Below are 22242 nucleotides of genomic sequence, written 5' to 3' on the forward strand. Positions count from 1 at the left end.
ATTTTCTGGATGAATGCGGTAAAAAAATTTTATTTTTAGGTTAGCGTAGCCAACACGTTCCCCAATAAGTAGAGCTACGATGGGAGGAAATGGACAAGTGCTGACCAAAGACTTGATGCAAAAGATGAGTATATATGTATCCAGGCTCGTTTCTGGAAGTGTTGTTACAATTTGTACTTTTTTGACAAATTGGCAGGAGCGCTACCTTTCAATTAGAAGAAAGAAACTTTATATAATTGCAGACCTGAATAGGCATTAAGGCTTTGCAAGACATAGGTTGTATGCTTTTATTACAAGACGAAAAACATGACTACCAAAGAACACCATAACCATAGAAAAAATTGCTAACCATTTGGTTGATCTCCTTGCAGCTGCGTCTTGTTCTCAGTTTGATAAGCCATTCTTCATGCTCCAATGTCCTCTTGCACTCTATAAGCAACCTGTTTAGCTTGCAATTCATTCCCCTAAAATATTCGTCTGTTCCTTTCTTTCCATGTATTCCACCACATATATATTATGCCTCATGCTACATCCCTCCTCTCTGATTTGGGTGCATTTTGAAGGCATACTTGTCACCATTCTGCCATTATACCCTGTAGCATGGTGGTTGGTTTATTGCTCAAATTGTTCCATAGGTCAATTTTGCTCCAAACCTCTTGTGTGAACTCACAATCTTTTAAGCAAGTGTTCAGATGTCTCTGGTTCATGCTTACACAAAAGGCATGTGTTCAGATAAATTGGTTTGGAAAACCTGTTCGGAAAACTTTTCTAAAAATAGAAAAACATGAGAGGAAATTTTTTTCCAAAAATGAAAAGTTGAGGGGGCTGGTTAAAAAAGCTGCTAGGTTTGCTTCTGGCGCGCGCTTGTGAAATAGCACCTTCCGCGGGGGTCGCATGAGTGTCATTGAAGGTGGAGAAGATGGCTGCAGTGGAGGAGAAATAGGCCAGGGCCTGGTCGCTCGCCCGGGCTAATGGGCCTACGGATCCGGTGTCGGGGGTGGGTCGACCTGCCGATATGAGGCCTAGTACAGGAGGTCCCGGTATCCTATCCAGCCCCGTGATAGGCACGTGATCTCGGCGACCTTCTCTGCCAACCTATTTCAGCCGTCCGCTCCATGATCGGCGGATCGCACGGCATTAACCATGCCCTCTCCCCCGCCCCACCACGGCTGGCCCTGTGCAAACCACGCACGCGCCTGTCTCCAGTCTCGCATCGGAATCCCTCGACCGGCTCTCCTTCCCCGATCTCCTTCCCGATCCAAACCCGCAGCGACGCGTGGAGAGAGAGGGAGGGGGAGATCGCGCAGGAAGGGAGCAGAAGGGCGCGGAGATGTCGTCGTCCTCGTGGGCGCAGGCGCTGGTGCATATCTCGCCCTACACCTTCTCCGCCATCGGCATCGCCGTCTCCATCGGCGTCTCCGTCCTCGGCGCGGCATGGTGAGTCAGTGCCCTCTCTCCCTCTTCCTCTCCCTCTCGCTAGATCTGCACCAGCCCGTGCGTCGGTGCGTGCGTCTGCTTGTATCTCACTGTTCGCTGCGGTTCTGCCTCTCCAGGGGGATCTTCATCACGGGGAGCAGCCTCATCGGGGCCGCCATCAAGGCGCCCAGGATCACATCCAAGAACCTCATTAGGTGGGGAATCTCCTTGAATCCTTGTTACCCGTGCAGTATCGCTTGAGCTGCTGTTGCTAGGTTTGACTGTGCTTGGTGGGCTGTGAGCTCGTGGTTGATACGGAGTGTTTGTTGTGTTGTTCTAGTGGTAGAGCAACGTGCTGTAGTTCCGAATAGTGCTAGTTAGTTGGGGGAATACAAGCGCTAGCATGTTTCACGTCCATGCACAATTTTCAGATGTGGATTGGGACATCAGCTTTGATATGTCCTCTATCTAAAAGTAAAATTCACGTCTATTGATTGATTCTCCGCATAAATTCACTAGCTGGTGGACTATCAAGTGCTAATGTCATAAATTGACTTAGATAGCTTTCTGGTTAGGAAAAATAAGGTGTCATCTCATTGCAAGTTGTTTGTACATTGATATCTGTAGAATTGAGATCCTTAAAAATGCCAACAGCCTGCAATTATTATCTCTTAGCTAAAATTCCTATGTTCTAGATTTCAGGGAGATTGCCACACTTCTCAGGGCAATCAGTTTAGCTTATTTCCTTTTCATGTCTTTTGGCTATGTACCTCTCGGCCTCCTTTGACATATACAGGATGTATATTTCTGTTTGCTTTGGATTAACTGTGAGCACTATCTAATTGTTACTACTGTTAACTATAATTAACATACAAAGTCACAAAGAAGCTGCTGTGGTTATTTTTTCACGCGTCTAATATTGTAACCTGTACCCTTTACTCATTGTCTTTTTAGTCATTTGCCCTGAATTCTCATGTTTCATTCTTAATTAGGGCTCTTTTCTTAAATAAGTAAATTTATTATTCTATAAGTGAAGAATGTAATGGTTATTTTTCTCATTCTAAGCAAAAGTCTAGAGAATCCACACACGAATGTTAATTTTGGAGTTCTGGTGTAATGTAGGCATACTTTTCCTATTTTTCTGGGTTTTGAAAACTATATAAATGTTTCCAAAAAATATTTTTTTCGCTTGCCATGCTAGACACTTGGGACATGTGCTTGTCCCTGCCGCTAATGTGTGTGTGTTAATTTGAGATCTGCGCTGCCCTAATTTTGGAGTATGCCATGCTTAGTCTTGATGATGTTTGGGATAGTTTAGTTAGTGAACGTAGTGCTGTTTGCACCTGAAATTTATGCTTTGCTTCTGCCATTCTGAGAATTAGTGTGGCGTTTTTTTTAAGTAGAATCACTAGGGGTTGTTTGGCAAAGCTCCAGCTCCAAGATCCATGTAGGATTTGGAGTTTCTAGGATAAAATAATATGGTTTAAACATCTATTTTTAGTCCAAAATAAGAACAGTGTGGCTCAAGAAATACCATCAATCTACCCACAACTCCAGCTCCAAGAATTTCTAGAGCTAGAGATGACTAGCTCCAAGAATTCTTAGAGTTGAAGCTCTGCCAAACAGGTCTGTAGATTTGGTTTATTTTGGTTTCCCATGAATATCCCTGAATGACTGAACCAAATAGACTCACTTGTATAATATTATACCTATGAATCCTCTATAAACAGTGTGCAATGAATAATACAATATGGATTAAGAGGCTTGGGTTTTGGTTAGTTGCTTGAAGCAACTCATTGAGCATGAGATTTAGTGGATATGTGCCGTAACTTATCCTTCCGGAATAGATAAGTGCAGGTTGAGTTGTTTATATTTGCTATAATGCATATGCCTGGCAACCGGATGACTTACATGTTGTTTACTTTATAAGTTAGGTTCGTGCATTGTTGCATATGGCTCCCAAAATGCATTTACCATAGTTGTCATGGCGTCGGGATATCATTGACATAATGCCGATATATCGGCGTGGTGGAAATCCCCTTGTTGCCACAGGGACGCCACAACTTTGCCGTGTATGGCGTTTGCCATAGCACCGTGGCATCCCCATGGCGCCTGTTTTGCGTCCTGTGGTGCATGTCAGCACTGTGGCGGACGTAATAGGATGTTAGGGTGGTGACTTACTTGCTAATTGAGTAGGGCATTAGGCCGATTGGAACCCGGCCGCAACAATTTGTCTGCCGAGAGCCCTAGACACAAGCCTGAGCTGCTTGCGGCGGCGGGACAGTCGACCTCCGCCCGCCCCCGCCTGGAACTCTGTCCGCCTCCATCTAGATCCCATCCGCCCTCTCACATGGATCTCTGCGGCCTCGACCTCGTTGTCTCTCGAGCTAGGGAGCATCGTTAGGGGCAGTGGTTGGTTCCGTTTGACTTCCATTGAATCTGGACGCACGGTGCGAAATTAGGGTTTGTAGCAGCGGGTGACAGCGAGGAAGGGGAAAGATAAGGGTAGAGCAGAAGAGGAAATAAAAGGGCCTGGGCTGTATTTGGCAATGCTCGCTTGAGCTGTATTTGGGCCATCCAACCCTAGGCACAAGCACGTTGGGCCTTAGGCCTTACGTTTTTACAATTCAACCAGGCTCTTTCACGTCTTCTTTTCTTTCTAGGCATTCTATCACGTTTTCTTTCTGGTTTCTTTCTTTTCAATTTGCTACTTCTCAGTCACATGAGATTTCACCTATATCTCAGTCACATTTGTAACTTTAAAGACCCATATAGACATTTTTTTAAAAGAACCCGTATGCAATTTCCTATAGGTAATTTCTAATATAATTTTCTAATAGTCTTTGATGTGTGTATGTGACCAATATAATTTTTTAATATCCTAGACTATAATGTGTTTATTCGCCACGCCGATGTGTGTATGGTGTCGCCACTCCGCGAGCCATAGGCGTTGTAAAGTTGTGAAGGTGGTGGATCGCCGTGCCTTGCCGCGCCGCCATAACAACTATGGCATTTACATAGTCTACATATCTACTATTTAACTCACTTAACCAAACACTATGTGATGCTCTCATGCTTGCATCTGCTCATTTATGCACCTTTCTAGGTGCTCCACGAAAACTGCACTTACGCATAAGGAACACTGCAAGTTCTAGGTTTATATTAGTATTTTATATTTTTTCCAGTTCATAATTTTTGTTATTTATAATGTCTTGTATGACTCTTTTGAATCACAAAATTTGTAACTTGTGATACATATGCTTCTATCCTTGCTTTGCAGTGTTATCTTCTGTGAGGCTGTCGCAATTTATGGTGTAATTGTGGCAATCATCCTCCAGACAAAACTTGAAAGTGTGCCAACATCTCTAATGTACGCTCCTGAGTCTCTTCGAGCTGGCTATGCGATCTTTGCATCTGGTCTTATTGTTGGCTTTGCTAATCTTGTTTGCGGGTAAGCACGAAGCTCGACATTTTTTGTTTTCTTGTTAATTATGCTCCGTGGTTCCAGATGATTGAAATTCCTATCTATAGGGTATGCGTGGGGATAATTGGAAGCAGCTGTGCGCTGTCTGATGCTCAGAACTCATCACTCTTTGTAAAGATCCTGGTGATTGAGATCTTCGGCAGTGCTTTGGGACTGTTTGGAGTGATTGTTGGTATAATCATGTCAGCTCAAGCAACATGGCCAGCAAAAGCTTGATTCTATCCATCCAGCTCTCTGTAAATTATTTTGTGTGAAATGTATCGGAATGTCAACATGTGGTCCAACTACTGCTGTCTGTCTCTTTTTCCTTTTGCACCTTTTTGGCAAAACACGTAATTCGGTGCTTAGTGCATCCGATTGTAGAGATACTATTCCTATTACTGAGACTCCTTGTGTGTTGAATATCTTGTAGGTGCTATTGTTGTTGCAAGACGCTCTTGGCCTATTGAATAAATTCATTGAACACAATAGGTGGAAATGTTTTCATTGAATAAATTCATTAAACATTTTGCTGGGTGTTGAAATGAGGAATACATGGAAGGCAAAGCCAAATGACTACTATTATTGTGAAGGTCTGTGGAAGTGATGCTCTGATGCTGCGTGCTATTACTACCTGGTGCTTCAGCTTTTTAGTTAGACGTTGGTAGTGAGAGGCTACGAGGGACAGCAGCCACTGCGCCCGTACTTGTTCAGTCCGTTGGCTTCTGTCCTGAAGATTTTTACGGGGTGTAAGGTTGTAAGCCCATGGTAACTTTAGTTGGCCAAGGCTGACACATACGCATTCTGCTACCATAACCTTAAAACTATAAATCTGATACGGGGCGTTTGTTACAAATTTCTTTTTCCAAACTAGACTAAGGTTGGGTGATCGAAAACTCTTTGCCACACTTTGGCTAAACAAGTAAGAACAGGTCATCCAACTGTCCCTGAATCATCCTCCTCCTCAAGTCAGTCAACAACCTCTTTATTTTACTTCTTTGGCAACGTACGCTCTTCGTCTGGCCCTCCTTCCGTCCTTGGTGCTGGCACCACCCTCATCCTTCCTCTAAGCTCGAGGGACCTTCCCAACCCAGAAGCCTAACACCCTCCTGAAAACCTAACCCGTTGGCTCTGTGCATCGCGATAAATGTAATTTCTCACAAATTCAGTCTCCTTACATGAGGAAACATGGATTTTTTTTTTGCTAGAAATAAATGTGCATATGTGTGACTAGGGATGGCAACGGGCACAAAATCCACGGGTAGAAACTACACAAACTTATATTTGCAAACTAATTTCTAAATCCACGCCCGCACCCATTATACGTCACGAGTAAGAAATGACACCCACATTCGACGCTTGCAGGCACGCCTATATGCCTGTCAGTATAGTAAATATGCATTGGACATAGCATACCTTAGGTCTGATGGTGCGCAAGGTGGGGTGGACAAGGGCGGAGTGGTGGACGGGGGAGGACAAGGTGGGCAGATGGGGCGTCAAGGCTGACATCGGCGGTTGGGGGCACAGCGGACAGGGGTACCAAGGTAGACGACGACATCAGGGGTGGAAGACGGCGGGGGTGTCGGGGGCAGACATGAGGCTAGGGTGTGTGGCACTGTAGTGGCTAGGTGGGGTTAGAATGAGAGGAGAGAACGAGAAACCCTAATAAGTAAGACTGGTAGTTTATATTTTAAAAATAATTTGGGCTCACATATCAAATGTGTGGAGCGAGTACACAAACGAAGCGAACACGAGTAAGACTATTTCATGCTTATGTCTCTCTACCTGTTGAATTTAACATCAAACCCACATTCTAGACCCATAGGGAAATAATGCATCATAAAACCAGCGCCCATTAATATTTTATCTACAGGCATACAGGTAAAATGTCTCCATTACCATCTCCATCCCTAGGTGTGACTAGGATCGACAATGGAGTGGGTCAGGTCGGGTCTCTGTGTGTTTTACACCTAGCGGGGGCAGGGGTGGGGCTGAGTTTTCACCTTCGGGGGTCGTGGGTCGATTTTTACCTACGGGCCCCTGGTGGGCGTCTAACTCCCGGCTGTTGTCGCATGCCCGCTGCTGCCTTTTCGCACGCACCTACTTGTCGTCGGCCGCAACACCCATTCGCCTCCAGGCCACTGCTGGCCGCCCCGCATCCGCTCTCGCGCGCTGTCGTCTGCCATCCTGGCCACCCCGCCTCCGCTCGCGCCTGCCTCCTGGCCACCCCAAGTCCACTGCCGTCCGTCGTATCCCACCTCGACTCCAGGCCACCGCCATATCTGTGGATCCTCATGCGGGTTTTAGGTCCTCGTCGGATTCAGAGCCGGGGGTCACTCGTTAGACAAATCGGATCCAAATTAGATTTTTTAATTTGGATTTTAGATCTGATACGTTCTGGTTGCATCTGGCCAGACTCAGATCCGTTGCCAGGCGTAGGTGTGAGTTGCCTAATTCAGCGGACCACGGAACAAATAGGCCCATCATTGCAACGGCAGCAGAAACTTCTTTCCCCAAGTGAGCCGTAGTCGCCTCAAAGGCGAAAGCCCTGCCCTGCCCTCCCCCTGCAGCCCAAACCCAAACTCCACTCGAGAGCACGGCGCGGCGCTGCACGGCAGCCGGTTCCTCGCTTCGCTGCCGCGCGCGGCCGTCTCCTCCCGCTCCGGAAAAGGGAGCACGAGTCACACGACGGTCCTCGTGATACGCCTCCACGCCTTCCCTCCATCCGCCCCTACGCCTCACCAACTCCCCCACGCCGTCTACAGCGAGCCGCCGCTCGCCCCTCCGCCGCACCCACCAGTGAGTTACCCCTCCCCTCCTCGTCTCCTTCCCCTTGCGCTTTTCTTTTGGTTACTTTCCGGATATTTGCGGGGCCGCCTCCCCGTTGGGGTCTGGAATTCCGCTCGATTTGGGCGGTCGCGCGGATGGAATGTGGCGCGTGGGGGAATCCCTGCGGACTGGGCGCCGAGTTTGCCCTCCTCTCTTGGGTTTATGCGGTTTTGCGAATTTCTTGGAGCGCCGCTCGTCGCATTTGGTGGGGTTGCTCGTCTAGGGTTCGGTGCTTCCTTTACCCGTCGGTGCGGTCGTTTTTTACAACTAGCTCCTATTACGGTTGGCAGCAATAGCATTAGCATCGTCCCCTGTACGGCTCCCCCGTGTCTCAAAACCTAGAAGAGCTCCCCAAAACCCCATTGCCTCGCTGATTTCGTTCGTGACTTTTGGTGTTTTACTGAGCCATCAGCCATGCTTCGTGGTCATTGTGTAATGTTTGCCTTTCTGTTGTTGAGAATTTGGTACTGTGGTTCACGCTACTGTTTAATTTAGTCCTTAAATGAATGTCAGAACTCCTGCCCTTGTTCAAAAAATAAAATCTGTTTAATTTAGTGTCCATTTTGCACTTTCACGCGATTCAATGGGCATGCCAGTTTCTATTTCCTGAATTTAGTGTCCTCTTTGTATTATTTAATAACTGCATCTCATGCAGTTATTTTTTGCCCATTCCCCAAACAACAACATACATATTAGGTGCATAATACATCTAAAGGCAATCTGGGATACGCATTTTCCAACTGGACACCATTAAGATTTGTCAGACAATTGTTGAAACTTTCTAGATCAATCATTAAAGGGAAACAAAGCAAATTAAACAGATTGGAAAAAAAAAATTCAGCACAGGGTGTGGTTTTAAGTTCCACATTTGTATTTTACATAGTAGTTTAGAAATTTGGTTCATATGGTTAAAGTTTTTGAATAGTTTGCTGACAGTATCATGGGTGAGCTATGCTACCATTATTGATAGATCAACTTTGATGTCCTGATATCACTTTTATGTCTCAAAGTTTGATGTGCTGATTTTCTCTTTGTAGGCCTATGGTAAGCGGAGATTGAGCTACCACACCATTGTCAGAATGGATGGGAGTAGTGAGAAAATCCAATTCTCATGGGGAAAGCTTAGAGCAAAAGGTGGTGTGAATATGGATACACAGTTTTATGAGTCCTTCACATTTGACAATGTGGAGTACTCACTGTATGACTGTGTGTATCTTTTCAAGAATGGTGATCCTGAACCATACGTTGGAAAAATAGTGAAGATTTGGCAGCAAAATCAGGCTAAAAAAGTAAAGATTCTTTGGTTTTTCCTCCCTGATGAGATCCGGACATATTTAGGAGGCCCTGTGATGGAAAAGGAGATCTTTCTTGCTTCTGGTGAAGGTATTGGGCTTGCGAATATCAACCCACTGGTATGCTCTGCATAACTCTTAACCATCACCAGCCCCCCCCCCCCCCCCCCCCCAAAAAAAGTTCTGATGCTTGTTTAATTGGTTTGGAGTTAATGGATCAAAATAAGTTCAAATTATCTGTCTTTGATGATGCCCTCTCTACACAAGTGATTACCATTGTCAATTCTCAACCAGTTGTAATTACCATTGTTAATTCTCCGTTTGGACTGTGTAGTAACGGCTTACATTGTTCCTTTGTACCGAATTCCTCATCAAGTAAACCACACACAAAGTTTCTAAACTTATGCGTCTTGTTTCCTTGAGTTAATTGCAATTATTAAACTTCCATGAGTGGATTGCCATATCAAGCATTACAAAAAAATGTCGCGATTAGTGAATTTTGGTATCCTGGCCAGTTAACTATCAGAATTAAATGTGAACTATCCATTTTAACCTGTGTATTTTAGTTGATTTTTTATTTCAAGATTTACATAGTACATATAAAAAAGGAATAAGTCCATTTGCCCCCCTAAGCTTTTCAATAAGTCCACTTTAACCCCTTGAACTATGGAACCAGATATTCCCCTGAAACTTGCAAAACCGGGTCACTTAATCCTCTCTTATTTTAGCCTCATGGTGTAAATTGACCTGGTTTTGTACAAGATTGAACACTTCCTGCTCTTATATATCACTTCTTCAATGTTTGTCACCCTTCCATTTCTGGACTTGTCTTGCAACTAAAAGATTCTAACAGCCATTTTTTTATTTCTCAATTAGGAAGCTATTGCTGGAAAATGCACTGTTATATGCATTTCAAAGGATGAGAGGAATCGTCAACCTTCCCACAGGGAACAAGCAATGGCTGATTACATTTTCTATAGGTTCTTCGATGTTAAAAATTGCACACTTTCTGATCAGCTGCCTGACAAAATCGCAGGGCTGGAAGGTCAGCAAAGTATCTAGACTTGATTTAAGCCCTTGAGTAGTAATGTTTTTTGATTGAAGTCTATGTCTAATTATCATCCTTCTGCCCTTCTGGTGCAGTTAATGTTCTTCTAAATCCAAAAGATGAGCAAGTCACATCCATTCCTGGTGCTGTTAATATGGATGAAGGTCTGGTTAGCACAGTTCCCCCTACCCAGTCTGTGGTCAAGGAGGAGGATAAAAGTCCGGTTGCTGCAGTTCCCCTTTCCCAGTCAGTGGTCAAGGAGGATCAGAAACCAGTTGCTGCCATTCTCCTTTCCAATTCAGCGATCAAGGAGGATCAGAAACCAGTTGCTTCCATTCCCATTTCCCAGTCAGCGAACAAGGAGGATGACAAACCAGTTGCTTCCATTCCCTCTCCCCGGTCAGAAGTTAAGAAGGATAACATTCTCAAACATACACAGAATGCTGGCTCTGTGGAGAGGCCTCCAAAGAAGTTGAAATTTTCCCAAGAAGTTACGGTGCAGAACATGGCCCCAGCTGTTCCTGACAAAAGACCTTCGGAACTAACATCAAGAAAGGCTGTAAATTCTCTGAACTGACTCATGCTGAGGCTATATCCAACATACTACTCCTGCCGTTATTTTTCATTCAATGTTTTAGGAGTGCAAGTGTGTTCCTTTTTGTTTTGCTGTTACAGCGTTACAGGACTGGAGAAGAAACATAGGGTATGTTTGGATCTCTAGCTAACTGGAGCTATAACCCGCATGAGAAAACTTGCTCGTTTTAACTATGCCGTGCTTGCCCCCACGATTGTTTGGTTACGTGATCAGCAAAGCGGTTACGAGCTTTTCTTGCGATGCTCTCGTTTCTTGTCAATGAAAGCGAGCCAATTCGGTTCTCCTCGTGGAGCATGGTTTTCCTTGCCCACGAAGGTAATCTTGCCACCGAAAGCCAGGAATTTTTTTTGTGGGTTCCAAACACATAACTTTGCCCGGCAAAGCTAAAAGTTTTCTTGCCCAAGATCCAAACGCACCCATAGCTGCATCTTTCTAAATTGCCCCTAACTCATTTAGTACATGGTATCATGTCTCTTTGTTCATTGGTCGATAAGGTTAAAGAGAGGTGGTTTAGGAATGAGGAGACAAATATAATCATGTATAAGGGTGCACAAATGTAGTAGGGTCATATGGTCACGTGCTTTTTCTAAACTCATTAATTCATTCTTTGTCAACGATAATCTGTATAAACCTTTTCCCATCAACTCAATTAAAATTTTGTCCCATGTCTACTGCACACAGATTCTGACATTTGAAATGCTAAATATTCCTCAAATTATTTCTGTCCATGGATTATTTGCTGAACGTTTTCTGCTTTTGCTATTAATGTTTTGCCAATTGCTGTATACTAGTAGATTAGAAATAAACTCCATTAAATCATATGAAAATTATTCCTGTTTACAATATCCTACTGATTTTTTTATCATGTTTACTTTGGTGTGCTTAGCCTACCCCAACTTGCTTGGCACAAAAGTCTTTGTTCTTGTTACTTTGGTGTGCTTATACATTTTTTCTTTTGTTCAACAGGACAGAAGCAAATGGTTCAAAATTGTGAGTGACCTTTCCTAGCTACAGAGTCCCTTGTTCATGTTATACGATTGTAATGAACCACACCATATCTACTCTTGACAATTCAATTAATCAATAGATTTGAAACTACAACAAAACTAAGAAAATATGTCATTTGACCTTGAATTATATGTGATGATATTTTAAATGAAATTTCCAGCCATGGGATGAAAGACTACGGATCGCTGATGAGCATGGGACACTCGTATATATTCAAAATCTTGATATTCAGTTTGGAGCTGCTGACATAGAGGTAGTATTTCATCTATTTTGGTCTATTATACTCTTGGCCTACTATTTTGTTTTTAGTTTCTTGAATAACTTCTATTGTCTGATCTGCTACAGTACCATGCAATTTTAATTCTGCCCACTTAACTTCTCCACTATCTCATACAGTTTCTCTCTTTTTAACACTACATTTCATTCTTTTTAATCTCAACTATCTTATTATGTTTTGTTTTAGACTTCATCAGTACCATCTTGTAAGTTTTATTTATCCTTGATCGATTAACCGATCAACATTTTGCATGAATATTTTTGATGATCATAATGTTTTGTTTTAGATTTCATGATTACCATTTTGCAGGTTACATTTATCCTCCATTGACTAACCCATCAGCGTTTTGCATGAATATTTTTCATGATAATCATGTTTGCAGGAGCTCATTCGTGAGGCGTTACAGCTAAGTTGCATTGCAAAGCCCATTAACCACCCCACTTATGATGATCCAAACAATGGTGAGATTTGTTCCTTAATTAAATATTCTCTGTAAACAGACAACTTCTTACAGTAAATCACAGATCGATATTTTTTGTATTGTTTGACGTGATTTAAATACAACTGGCTTTCTTATTTGTAGGAAAAGCATATGCTATATTCAAAACTAAAAATGCTGCTGATGCCGCTATTTCAAAAATCAATTCAGGTTTGGTTGTGGATGGAAGGTGTGTATGTATACTTAATGTAGTCTGCTATCTATATGTTCAGTGCCAGCATGTATTATTCTGCAATGAATTTTGCATCAAGTGAGCTCTTATGATATGTTTCAAATGTTGAAATCTCATGACAAACCAACTACCAAAATTTATGAATTAGAACAAGAGTCTTTTTATGGGATTCTGTGACTCTGCAATCAATTTCCTAACACACAGGCAACATTTTCCTTGAGGCCCTTGTCTGTTGTATCCATTAGAAGAAATGTCTACCATCTATGCTTGTGGATAGGGACTCTCATAGTTCATTTATTTCTTTGTAACCAAATATGTCAGCAAGCCAAAGTCATAAGTTTTTTTTGTAAATTAGTCCACTGTACATAATTGATTCTGCTCAAATAAGTCAAATTCCAATCTGCCAAGAATTTACAAGGGAGAAAAGCCAAGAGAGTCCAATTAGACTCCAGCAGCTTGGTAACAATACAAGAGAAGAATAAGTGCTCCCAGTCCTCTAGATCGCCGTATCCCAGAGCATATAGCACAAGTTTCAGTGTGAAAATTTAAATTCTTTGTCAAATTCTTTTTCATCATCATAATCTTGCATTTAGCTGAGTGACAATACGATAATAAAGTTTGTCTAGCTTGATTGTTTTGGTGAGCTGCTGATAGTTCTTGCTTATTGTTTTACTTGCAGACCTCTTTACTGCAGCAAAGGGTTACTCAAGGTTCCAAAACATTCAGGAACTCTTGTCGGGCACTTGTCCACACATCATATTAAAATTGGTCAAAAGCAGCGAGAAGAGCAGGTGCTTATGCTGCTTTATTATTAAGCTCGTCACTGTTTTCCTTGTACTTGATATTTTACGCGACTGTTCTTTCTGCAGAAGAAGGCTGTATCGACCTCACATTGTTCTCAGCCCAACACAATCGAGTATGACCTGGCGCTGGACTGGATGCTTGTTCAAGAAAAGCAAGAGAGAAAATTCAGAATACTCCACAAGGTAGATACAATTCTGCTGAAGATTTGTACGCATGTCATTGTCATGTACCATACATTCAGACCTTAATTTTTCATGTTCAATTGGCTTGCAGCGGCATAAAGATGACAGGAAGGGGTTTGCAAGTATGGGCAGTAAGAATGAAAAGACAGAGAAGTAGCAGGCTGTTTTTTTGTGCCATATCAGAGCTTGGTGCGTCATTCCAAGAAGCACCATATATCTGCAAGTGTTTTCAATGTGAAAGAGGTTGTGCACAGAGGTTTATGTTTTGGTTCCGGTCAATGGTTTTTTTGGGGGGGGGGGGGGGTGGGGGGTTAACTGCACCGCAACATTACTGCTGATGCTTGGGCACTTGGGCGGAGTATCAGGACATAGCTTAGAAATCAGAGTAGACTTGGTAGCGTTAGGTTGTTTTGCGCTAATATGCTTACCAGTTACATGTATGTGAGCGTATTAAGATGCACCTTGGTTAGCTATATTCATTGTCTTGTTTATAGGCTTCAGCGCCGCTCTATGAACCCTGTGTTCCATAACCATTCCACCAGATTCGGCGATGATAGTTTTTATGTCATGGAGTAAGTTTGTCTGTTTATTGTATATGCATTATCATCGTAAGCCAAATCTCCAGCTACCTAAACATCCATGGTACACTGGACTATGGTCTGTAGCTCTTTTCTCATCTCTCATGGTACGGTATCTCCTTTGTAGCGCTGAAGTTTTTTAATATATTTGGTATAGCAAATACAGTTGCTTAGATCATCTCTAACCATATTTCTTTTATTTTGTTTTTTTATTTCTCTTTTCGTTCTCGTTCCCTTTATTTTCTCTCATCTCCAACAGTTTCTCTTCAAAGTAATATGTGAAGGGAAAGAAGAGAGAATCTCGTTCGGAAGAGAATGATCTTAGGAATTCTTATTTCATTTGGCCTCCAAATCAAAAAAAAAAAAATGAACTACCAATTAAATAGGCAACACACTTTTAGTTAGTTGGAGCGGATTTTGGATTAACAAAAAAAAATTAAAACTTACAATACTAATTGCAATAGATGACATTAGCATAGAACAGGACTGATAGAGTTGTAGGTTGACATAGTTTCATCCTTAATTGCGATACTGTTAGTGCACAATATACCAGACATGTAGAGGATTAATCTGCACTATGTTCAGCACACCAACCAATGCCACAGCCTCTATGATGAGGCCTTTGGTGCTCGTTTGTGTTATGAATCAAAATGACCAATGTGACTAATCGTTAGGTAGTCTCGTAGTTATCTATGCCCGTTAAGCAATAGACATCTGTCTGGGAGAGATGCTTCCCGAACAAACACGAAGACAACTGTTCACTGTATATAAATATCTATATCTATCTATGAGAAAACCAACTGTTGGAATCCACTCTTGTATTTCTTTCTTTACATTCAATATAGTTCAAACACGTTATCAACACGCTTTGCACTGAGTGATCGCAAAGAAGAAGAACATGAGGCATGAAGGCCTTCATCGATCTCAGGTGAGCGCCATGGTGAATTTGAACATACCTCCCATGGCTCTAGTGACTGCCCTCCTTTGTGTTTGCGCCAAGAATGTTGTCGTCGCTCGAACCACTACTTCACTCGTCACCGTGGTCTTCACTTCGCCCAAGGCTACGGTCATTGTGGCAGCCGCTTCCTCCATGGTCATGGTCGCCATTCCCTCTATGGTCGTGGTCGTCGTGGTCCTTGCCCGCTTCATCATCCTCGGATCGACGCACATGGCAATGGCCCCAAGACCATGATAGAGTGTCAAAAACGCTCGGACTAGGTTCAATGGGAGGATGCAATCCAAATAGAGATAGCCTCGCTCACCAAAAGAGAGGCATTTACATCAATAATACCAACACCTCCAAATGTCTTTCCTGTGGGATACAAATGTGTTTTCATCTGAAAATGGAATGAGAACAATGAGGTGTGAGATACAAAGCAAGGCTAGTAGTACAAGAGTTCACACAGAGACCTAACATTGATGTCAATGAAGCCTATTCTCCAATCATGAGTGGAATCACTCTTATCTCATTAGCAGTTCAAAATCATCTTTGTATACAGTTGATGGATATAGTGACTACAAATTTATATTGGTCACTTGATTCAGACATATACATGAAGGTTCCTGATAGAATCCAAATTCCGAATTGAAACGCAAACCGCAACATATATTGTACGAAACTTAAAAAGTCACTATATGACTTAACGTAGTCGAGAAGAATGTGGTACAACCGACTCAGTGAATTCCTTCTGCAGAAGGGTTACTCCAACAATGATGATTGCCCATGTGTGTTCATCAAGAAATTCTTAATAGGATTTTGTATGATCTTAGTGCATGTTGATGAATTAAATATCATTGGTAGCACACAAGATATAAATAAAGTACACGATCATCTAAAGATGGAATTTGAGATGAAGGATTTGGGTAAAACCAAATTTTGTTTGTGTTTCCAACTCGAGTACATTTTCTCAGGAATTCTAGTACACCAAGCTGCTTATATCCAGAAAATATTAGAGAAATTCAATATGGACAAATCATATCCATCTAACACACCTATGGTTGTTTGATCTCTAGATATAGAGAAAGCTCCATTTAGACCATATGATGATGGATAAGAGATACTGGAACCTGAGGTTCCATATCTCAGTGCCATTGAAGTGCTCATGTATCTTGCAAATTGCACCAGATCTGATATCGCATTTGCAGTGAACTTACTAGCTTGACATAACGCTGCTCCAACTAAACGCCATTGGGCGAGAGTCAAGAATATCCGCAGATATCTTCAAGACACCAAAGATCTTGACTAATTCTTTCAATTTTTAAGAAATCAGGATCCAAATATGATTCGATAACTTATCAGATCCTCACAATGCCAGATCACAAACAGGCTTCATGTTCCTACATGGTGGAACAATCATATCATGAATATCTTCAAAACAGACTCTAGTAGCTGCCTCCACCAATCATTCTAAAATAATTGTATTATATGAAGCATCATGTGAATGCATGTGGCTTCGCAAAATAATCAACCACATACAACAGTCATGTGATATTGGTTCCATTGAATTGCCCACCATTATCTATGAAGATAATGTTGCTTGTGTTGCTCAGATCCAAACATGTTACACAAAGAGCAATGTCACTAAACATATTACCCCTAAATTATTTTATCCTCATGAGTTACAACAAAGTAGGGCGATAAACATTTTACAAACTGAATCTTGTGATAACCTCGCAGATTTATTCAGAAAGTCGTTACCAACTTCTACATTCCAAAAATACATTCATAGATTTGGTATGGTACAACTTCGAGATTTGCAACATTCAGGGGGAGTCTCATCGTGAATTTTAACATGTTCATACATCATATTGTACTCTTTTAAACTGTTCATACTGAATGTACGAGATGCCACCTAGAGGGGGGGGGGGTTGAATAGGCATTCCTACAAAATAGAAAACATCATAGCGGATTAATAGAATCCAGATATTCCGGGTTCAATCCGGAACTTTCGGGTTCCGGAAGTTTCGAGTTCAACCCGGATATTCCAGCTGGAACACGAAATTCAAAAATAAGAACACCTAAGCAAGTCTAGATGATTCTAAGTGTTACCACATGTTCCAAATGATGTGTAGAGGTTTTTTTAACGGAACACTTGCAACCACAAACTCACAAATACATAGATCAGGCTAATCGCCCAAAAGTCAACTAGAACAAGAATGAACACATGAATGCAAAGGAGACATGAATTTGTTTGCTGAAGTTCGAATCCAAAGATCCTACGTCTACGTTGAGGTGCTCACAAAGAGCCGGGTCTCTTTCAACCTTTATCCTCACCAAGCGACCACGAAATCGAGCTTGGGCTTACTCGATTGTCCTCTTCCCTTGCGGAGGCGAGGATGATCTTCACAAACGTCATGTGGCACTCCACAATCTTGAGTGCTCACCTGGCGACACCTAGCCATCTAGGAGGATGAACCTCAAGAGTAACAAATGCGGTTCGATCGGCTTGACGATTAACTCAAGTGCTCAAAGATTTGAATGTGGCTCACTAGCACTCAATCTCTTGCTCTCATACCCAACTCTCAAATCCTTGCAAGAATTGATGCCCTAAAGTAGTGGGGAGAGCTATTGAATGGATGTAAAGGCTTTTATCTCGTGGTTATTCAGTAACAAAAGAAGGGAGGGGTGAAAGGGTATTTAAACCCTTCCCCCCAAAACTAGTCGTTGTGCAGCTTTTTGTACTAACATAGAACTTCTGGGTTCAACCCAGAACTTTCGGGTTGGCGTGAGACTTAGCACCAGAGGACCCCCGCTCAGAAGCTAACCTAGAGGGTCCGAACACAACACAGAATCCAGAAGTTCCGAACCAACCCGGAACTTCTGGGTCCAGACTAGAAAGGAACCCGAGGACCCTCGGCTGAAATCCAATCTGGAGGTTCTGGCAACCCGGAACTTTCAGGTCAACCCGGAACTTTCGGGTTGGCTTAAAACACCAAACCGAGCATCCATGCCCAAAACTCCACTCGGAGCTTCCGGTTACCCAGAACATCCGAGTTGCACCGGGAACTTTCGGGTACATAGAGCAACTTTGAAAAACCGATGTTCGTGGGGTGATTTGTGTCTCTCATCTTTAGGTTAAAAAGGTTACTTTGAGCACTGAGACACCTTCAAGACTATTTATATGCATCCCTCTTGATAGTACAACGTACATATACTCAAATTCAAAAATAAAATCAATTTAAATCTAATGAGTAATCACGTGCCGCTTTTATTTTATTTTGAGGGACACAAACACCTTTTAGCATCTTCAATGAGACTAATACCTGCTCATAACCTCATTAAACTTATTAGTCCCTTAATCATTTGTCATCAATTATCCAAAACCTACTTATGGGGCCTAGATGTACTTTCAATCTCCCCTTTTTGGTGATTGATAACAATAAGATTAAAGCCACAAAAGATAATTGAATTAAAGATTTTGAATTCTAAGTTATATTGTGAGCTCCTCCTAAATGTGTGTATTGATTAAAATTTGATTTAGACATCAAATGCACATATTTAAAAGAATTTTGTGAGAGCTCCCCCTCTATCTTAGTATTCATGAGGTGCAAAGAGTGTGAGTGAACATATGAAATCGTGATGCGTATAATATGGTATATCACTCAATAAAAGATAAAACTACATTACACCAGTACATCACATACTTAACATCACCTAAGTCTCACACTTAACATAAATAAGTTCTTACAAATTTAAAGTTCAACAACTAGCACACCACATAGTTCATCACACCATTACATTAAATATCCTTACATGTTCAAAATCAGAAATGATAAAGATTTGAACTGATAAAGGAGAGGAGATTTGACTGCACTAACCCGAAAGTTCCGGGTCAACCCAGAAGTTCCTGTTTAGACAGAAGAACAGAAAAGACACATTATGTCGTCATTTGGCATCAAATCATCAAAAAGGAAAGAGAAAGGTACGATCAGAGAAATCACTCGCCATCCTCTTCATAGTCCTCATCTTCATCTCCATTGTCGCTATCATCATCATCATGTGAGCTCTCCTCGGTACCACTTAAGTCCTCTTCTTCTTCCTCGGTCTCTTCCTCATCATCATGAACTTTGGCATGAGATGTTCCGGTGCTGACAACGGTGGCTTGAGCTTGATCATACCAAGCCCAAGAGTTCTAAAAAACCTCAGGCTCACTCACTTATTCCTCGGAAGCTATGGGAAAGCAAGGAGGCTCAATCTTCAAATGAGCATGAATCTCTTTTTGCCTTGTCTCAAGTTTCCTCAACCACAAATTTGTCTTATCGTTGTGCTCTTTGATCTTCACGGCATTATAAGTGCACACTTTGAAAATTGCCTTGAGAGCATTCTTGATAAAAGAGGATGAATCACGAGAGAAAGATCCACGCCTTGTCGCTGCTCTAGGTGCTACCATAGGAGGAGAAGGTGGCAAAGATAGGATTGATTTGGAGCTCACCGACCTAATCCTCAAAGGCTCATGCTTTACTTCCTAGAAGAAATTTTTCTTGGTCACTTTCTCAATCATAAACATGATCTAAGGAGCGTAGACAGAACTTTTGCTTAGGGTGTGAGATGTAGTTTGAATTTCTTTCCAAATAAAATCAACTACACTAAAAGGACCACCCTCATTAGACATTCTAGCAAACAAGTTCCTTGTGTTTCCTTGAACATTAGTGGCATCATCACTTTTAGAGGCAAGAGTGACGCGGAACAAAGAATTAAGATACTTGTAAAATGGCCTTATGCCCTTAGTTGTTCCATACGTTACTTCACCACGATCATCATACATGAATTCCATTTCATCGGTGGAAAGTTGTTGCTCCACATGAATCTTGGTTTTGCTAGTGTCACGAACATCGAATCCAAACAAGCGACCAAAATTATTATACTTGATCTTGTACCTTTCTCCTTCAATCATCTAATGCATCGTTTGGTTCTCTTCATGATCATAGTGGAGTGTGGCATAGAATTGCGCTATCACTTCATCACTCTAGTCATACTTCAAACCTATGATATTCTGCACTCTTTTATGCTCACAAGCGGATATGACTTCATTAAAGATTGGATAATCCTTATTATCCATAAAGTCCCAATCAATCCATTGAATGTGAGTGACTGACTTCTTCTTCTTAAGGACCACAGTTTCATAAAAATCGTCTGGAAAGTCATTCCAAAACCGATGATCCGCCAAATTCTTCTCATACTCAAAAGGATCTTCATATCTTTCCTTCTTGCACTTGCCAGACTTGTTCATATAGTCTACCACCTTTTTGCTCAACTGACTTGAATGCACAGATGTACAGTAGGGTCTGTAAAGCTTTAACGGCGCCAAAAAAGTCATTTCTCTTGTTGTTCCACATCCTCTTCTATGTCACCATCTTGTGCCCTTGAGCCAAATGCAACTGTCTTTCCTTTGCCTCTCCCTGTTGCTCCCCTTCCTCCTCTAGGTGGCAAAGCAGCACCACGAGGCACATTGACGGTTTGAACCATCTCATCAATGCAGATGCTACTTGAATGTGAAGCCTGCACCTTTCTTGCGACCTTGCGGATACGACCATGGCTACCACCACTGCCACTCCCGCTACCACTACCCTCTGAAGCAGGCGTCTGCGATGGTACGTTGCTTTGTGCTTGAGGATCAAAACGAGCCTTTATCCTCCTTCGATAATCTTGACCAAAATCCTTCTCATGAACCATTTGAACTGTCCTAAGATAGACATTGATGATATGTTTGAGAAAGGGAAAAGATTGAACACGAATTGGAATTGAACAACAAGATTTAGATGAACTGGAGCTGGACAACCTAGAACTTCTGGGTTCAACCTGTAACTTCCTGGTTGGCTGATTTCGGGCAAGAATTCTAGGGCATGAGAGATTCATCCAATGCATTTGCAAACCGTTGTGAGATATGATTTTATGATAGATATGGAGCATTTTGACCAAAGGGAATTGACTCTAGAGCATGGTATTGAGAGATCGGGAAAATCGGACTTTAGGTATACCTTCAGCAACAACCAATGAACCCGGAGTTGATTCAGAGGATTGGCCAGAGTATCCGACCTAGGGAGGGATACCTTGGACGAAGATCTTAAGATTTTGATGGTGAAACCTTGAAATCGCCTGAGGTGGCTTCTCCAAGGTAAGAGGATGAGAGAGGATGAAAAGATTGGAATGAAGGGGTAACTCCTTGGGTAGGGGTATAAGACTTCTCAACTCAGAACTTTTGGGTTAAGGCAGAGTTTGAGACAGAGAAGGGTCACCTGAAGAGGAACTCGGAACCTCCGGGTTAGCTGACAGAATCTAGAACATCCTAGTGAACCCGGAACTTCGAAGTTCTGTCAATTTGATAGAGAAAAATAGGAGGTCGAGGACTTCCAGAATCCGGAACTTCCAGGCTGAGTCCGGAACTTCCGGGTTCTCAAGGATGACAAAACTGAGATTGAAGATGAGATTCGATTTGGATCTTTGAGAGATTGGAAAGTTGGACATATAAGAAATTTTACCACTTGTGATCAGCCAACAAATAGCAGTGCATAACAATGATCACAAGTAGCAACATATGATCATAAGATCAAAGAATTAAATCTTTTGAAAATAGCACTAAAAAGAGATTTTTGCAAACTTATAGCTATCAAAACTATAAGACTAGAACAATCAATTATATGCAACATATCAAGTCACGTTACGAGAATCTAGGATATTTAGCTCACTTTTCAACTCGCAAAACCTTTACTCGTCTAGTGGCTTGGTGAGAATATCGGCTAGTTATTTTTGATTCTCACATGGCGAATATCGATATCCCCTTTGGTTGAGTGGTCTCTTAAGAAATGATGTCGGATGTCTATATGTTTGGTTCTTGAGTGTTGCACGAGATTGTTAGCTGCTTTTATGACACTCTCATTGTCACACAAAAGTGGAACTTTGGTCCTGTTATAGCCATAGTCTCTCAAGGTATGCCTCATCCAAAGTAGTTGAGCACAACAAGCACCCGCTGCAACATACTCGGCCTCAGCAGTAGATAGGGCTATGGAATTTTATTTCTTTAAGGACCAAGAGACCAAAAACCTATCCAAGAATTAGCAAGTCTCTGAGGTGCAACCGGC

The 22242-nt window shown here is 42.1% G+C and overlaps 2 protein-coding genes across 2 annotated transcripts; both read left to right on the plus strand.

Annotated features, from left to right (window-relative positions):
- The first annotated feature begins 1149 nt into the window (after positions 1-1149).
- Positions 1150-5406, plus strand: LOC133915603 (V-type proton ATPase subunit c''2). Its single transcript, XM_062358820.1, has 4 exons — positions 1150-1437; positions 1554-1631; positions 4697-4867; positions 4948-5406. The coding sequence occupies exons 1-4, from the start codon at positions 1331-1333 to the stop codon at positions 5114-5116; spliced, it is 525 nt and encodes a 174-aa protein (XP_062214804.1). The 5' UTR covers positions 1150-1330; the 3' UTR covers positions 5117-5406.
- A 1970-nt stretch (positions 5407-7376) lies between these two features.
- LOC133915611 (protein ANTI-SILENCING 1) lies at positions 7377-14213 on the plus strand. The gene is made up of 11 exons (XM_062358831.1): positions 7377-7678; positions 8746-9120; positions 9877-10045; positions 10144-10607; positions 11610-11633; positions 11812-11904; positions 12311-12389; positions 12512-12596; positions 13279-13390; positions 13469-13585; positions 13677-14213. The coding sequence occupies exons 2-11, from the start codon at positions 8788-8790 to the stop codon at positions 13740-13742; spliced, it is 1542 nt and encodes a 513-aa protein (XP_062214815.1). The 5' UTR covers positions 7377-7678; positions 8746-8787; the 3' UTR covers positions 13743-14213.
- The last annotated feature ends 8029 nt before the right edge of the window (positions 14214-22242 follow it).

This window comes from Phragmites australis, chromosome 1, assembly GCF_958298935.1.
Source record: "Phragmites australis chromosome 1, lpPhrAust1.1, whole genome shotgun sequence".
NCBI classification, from domain to species: domain Eukaryota; kingdom Viridiplantae; phylum Streptophyta; class Magnoliopsida; order Poales; family Poaceae; genus Phragmites; species Phragmites australis.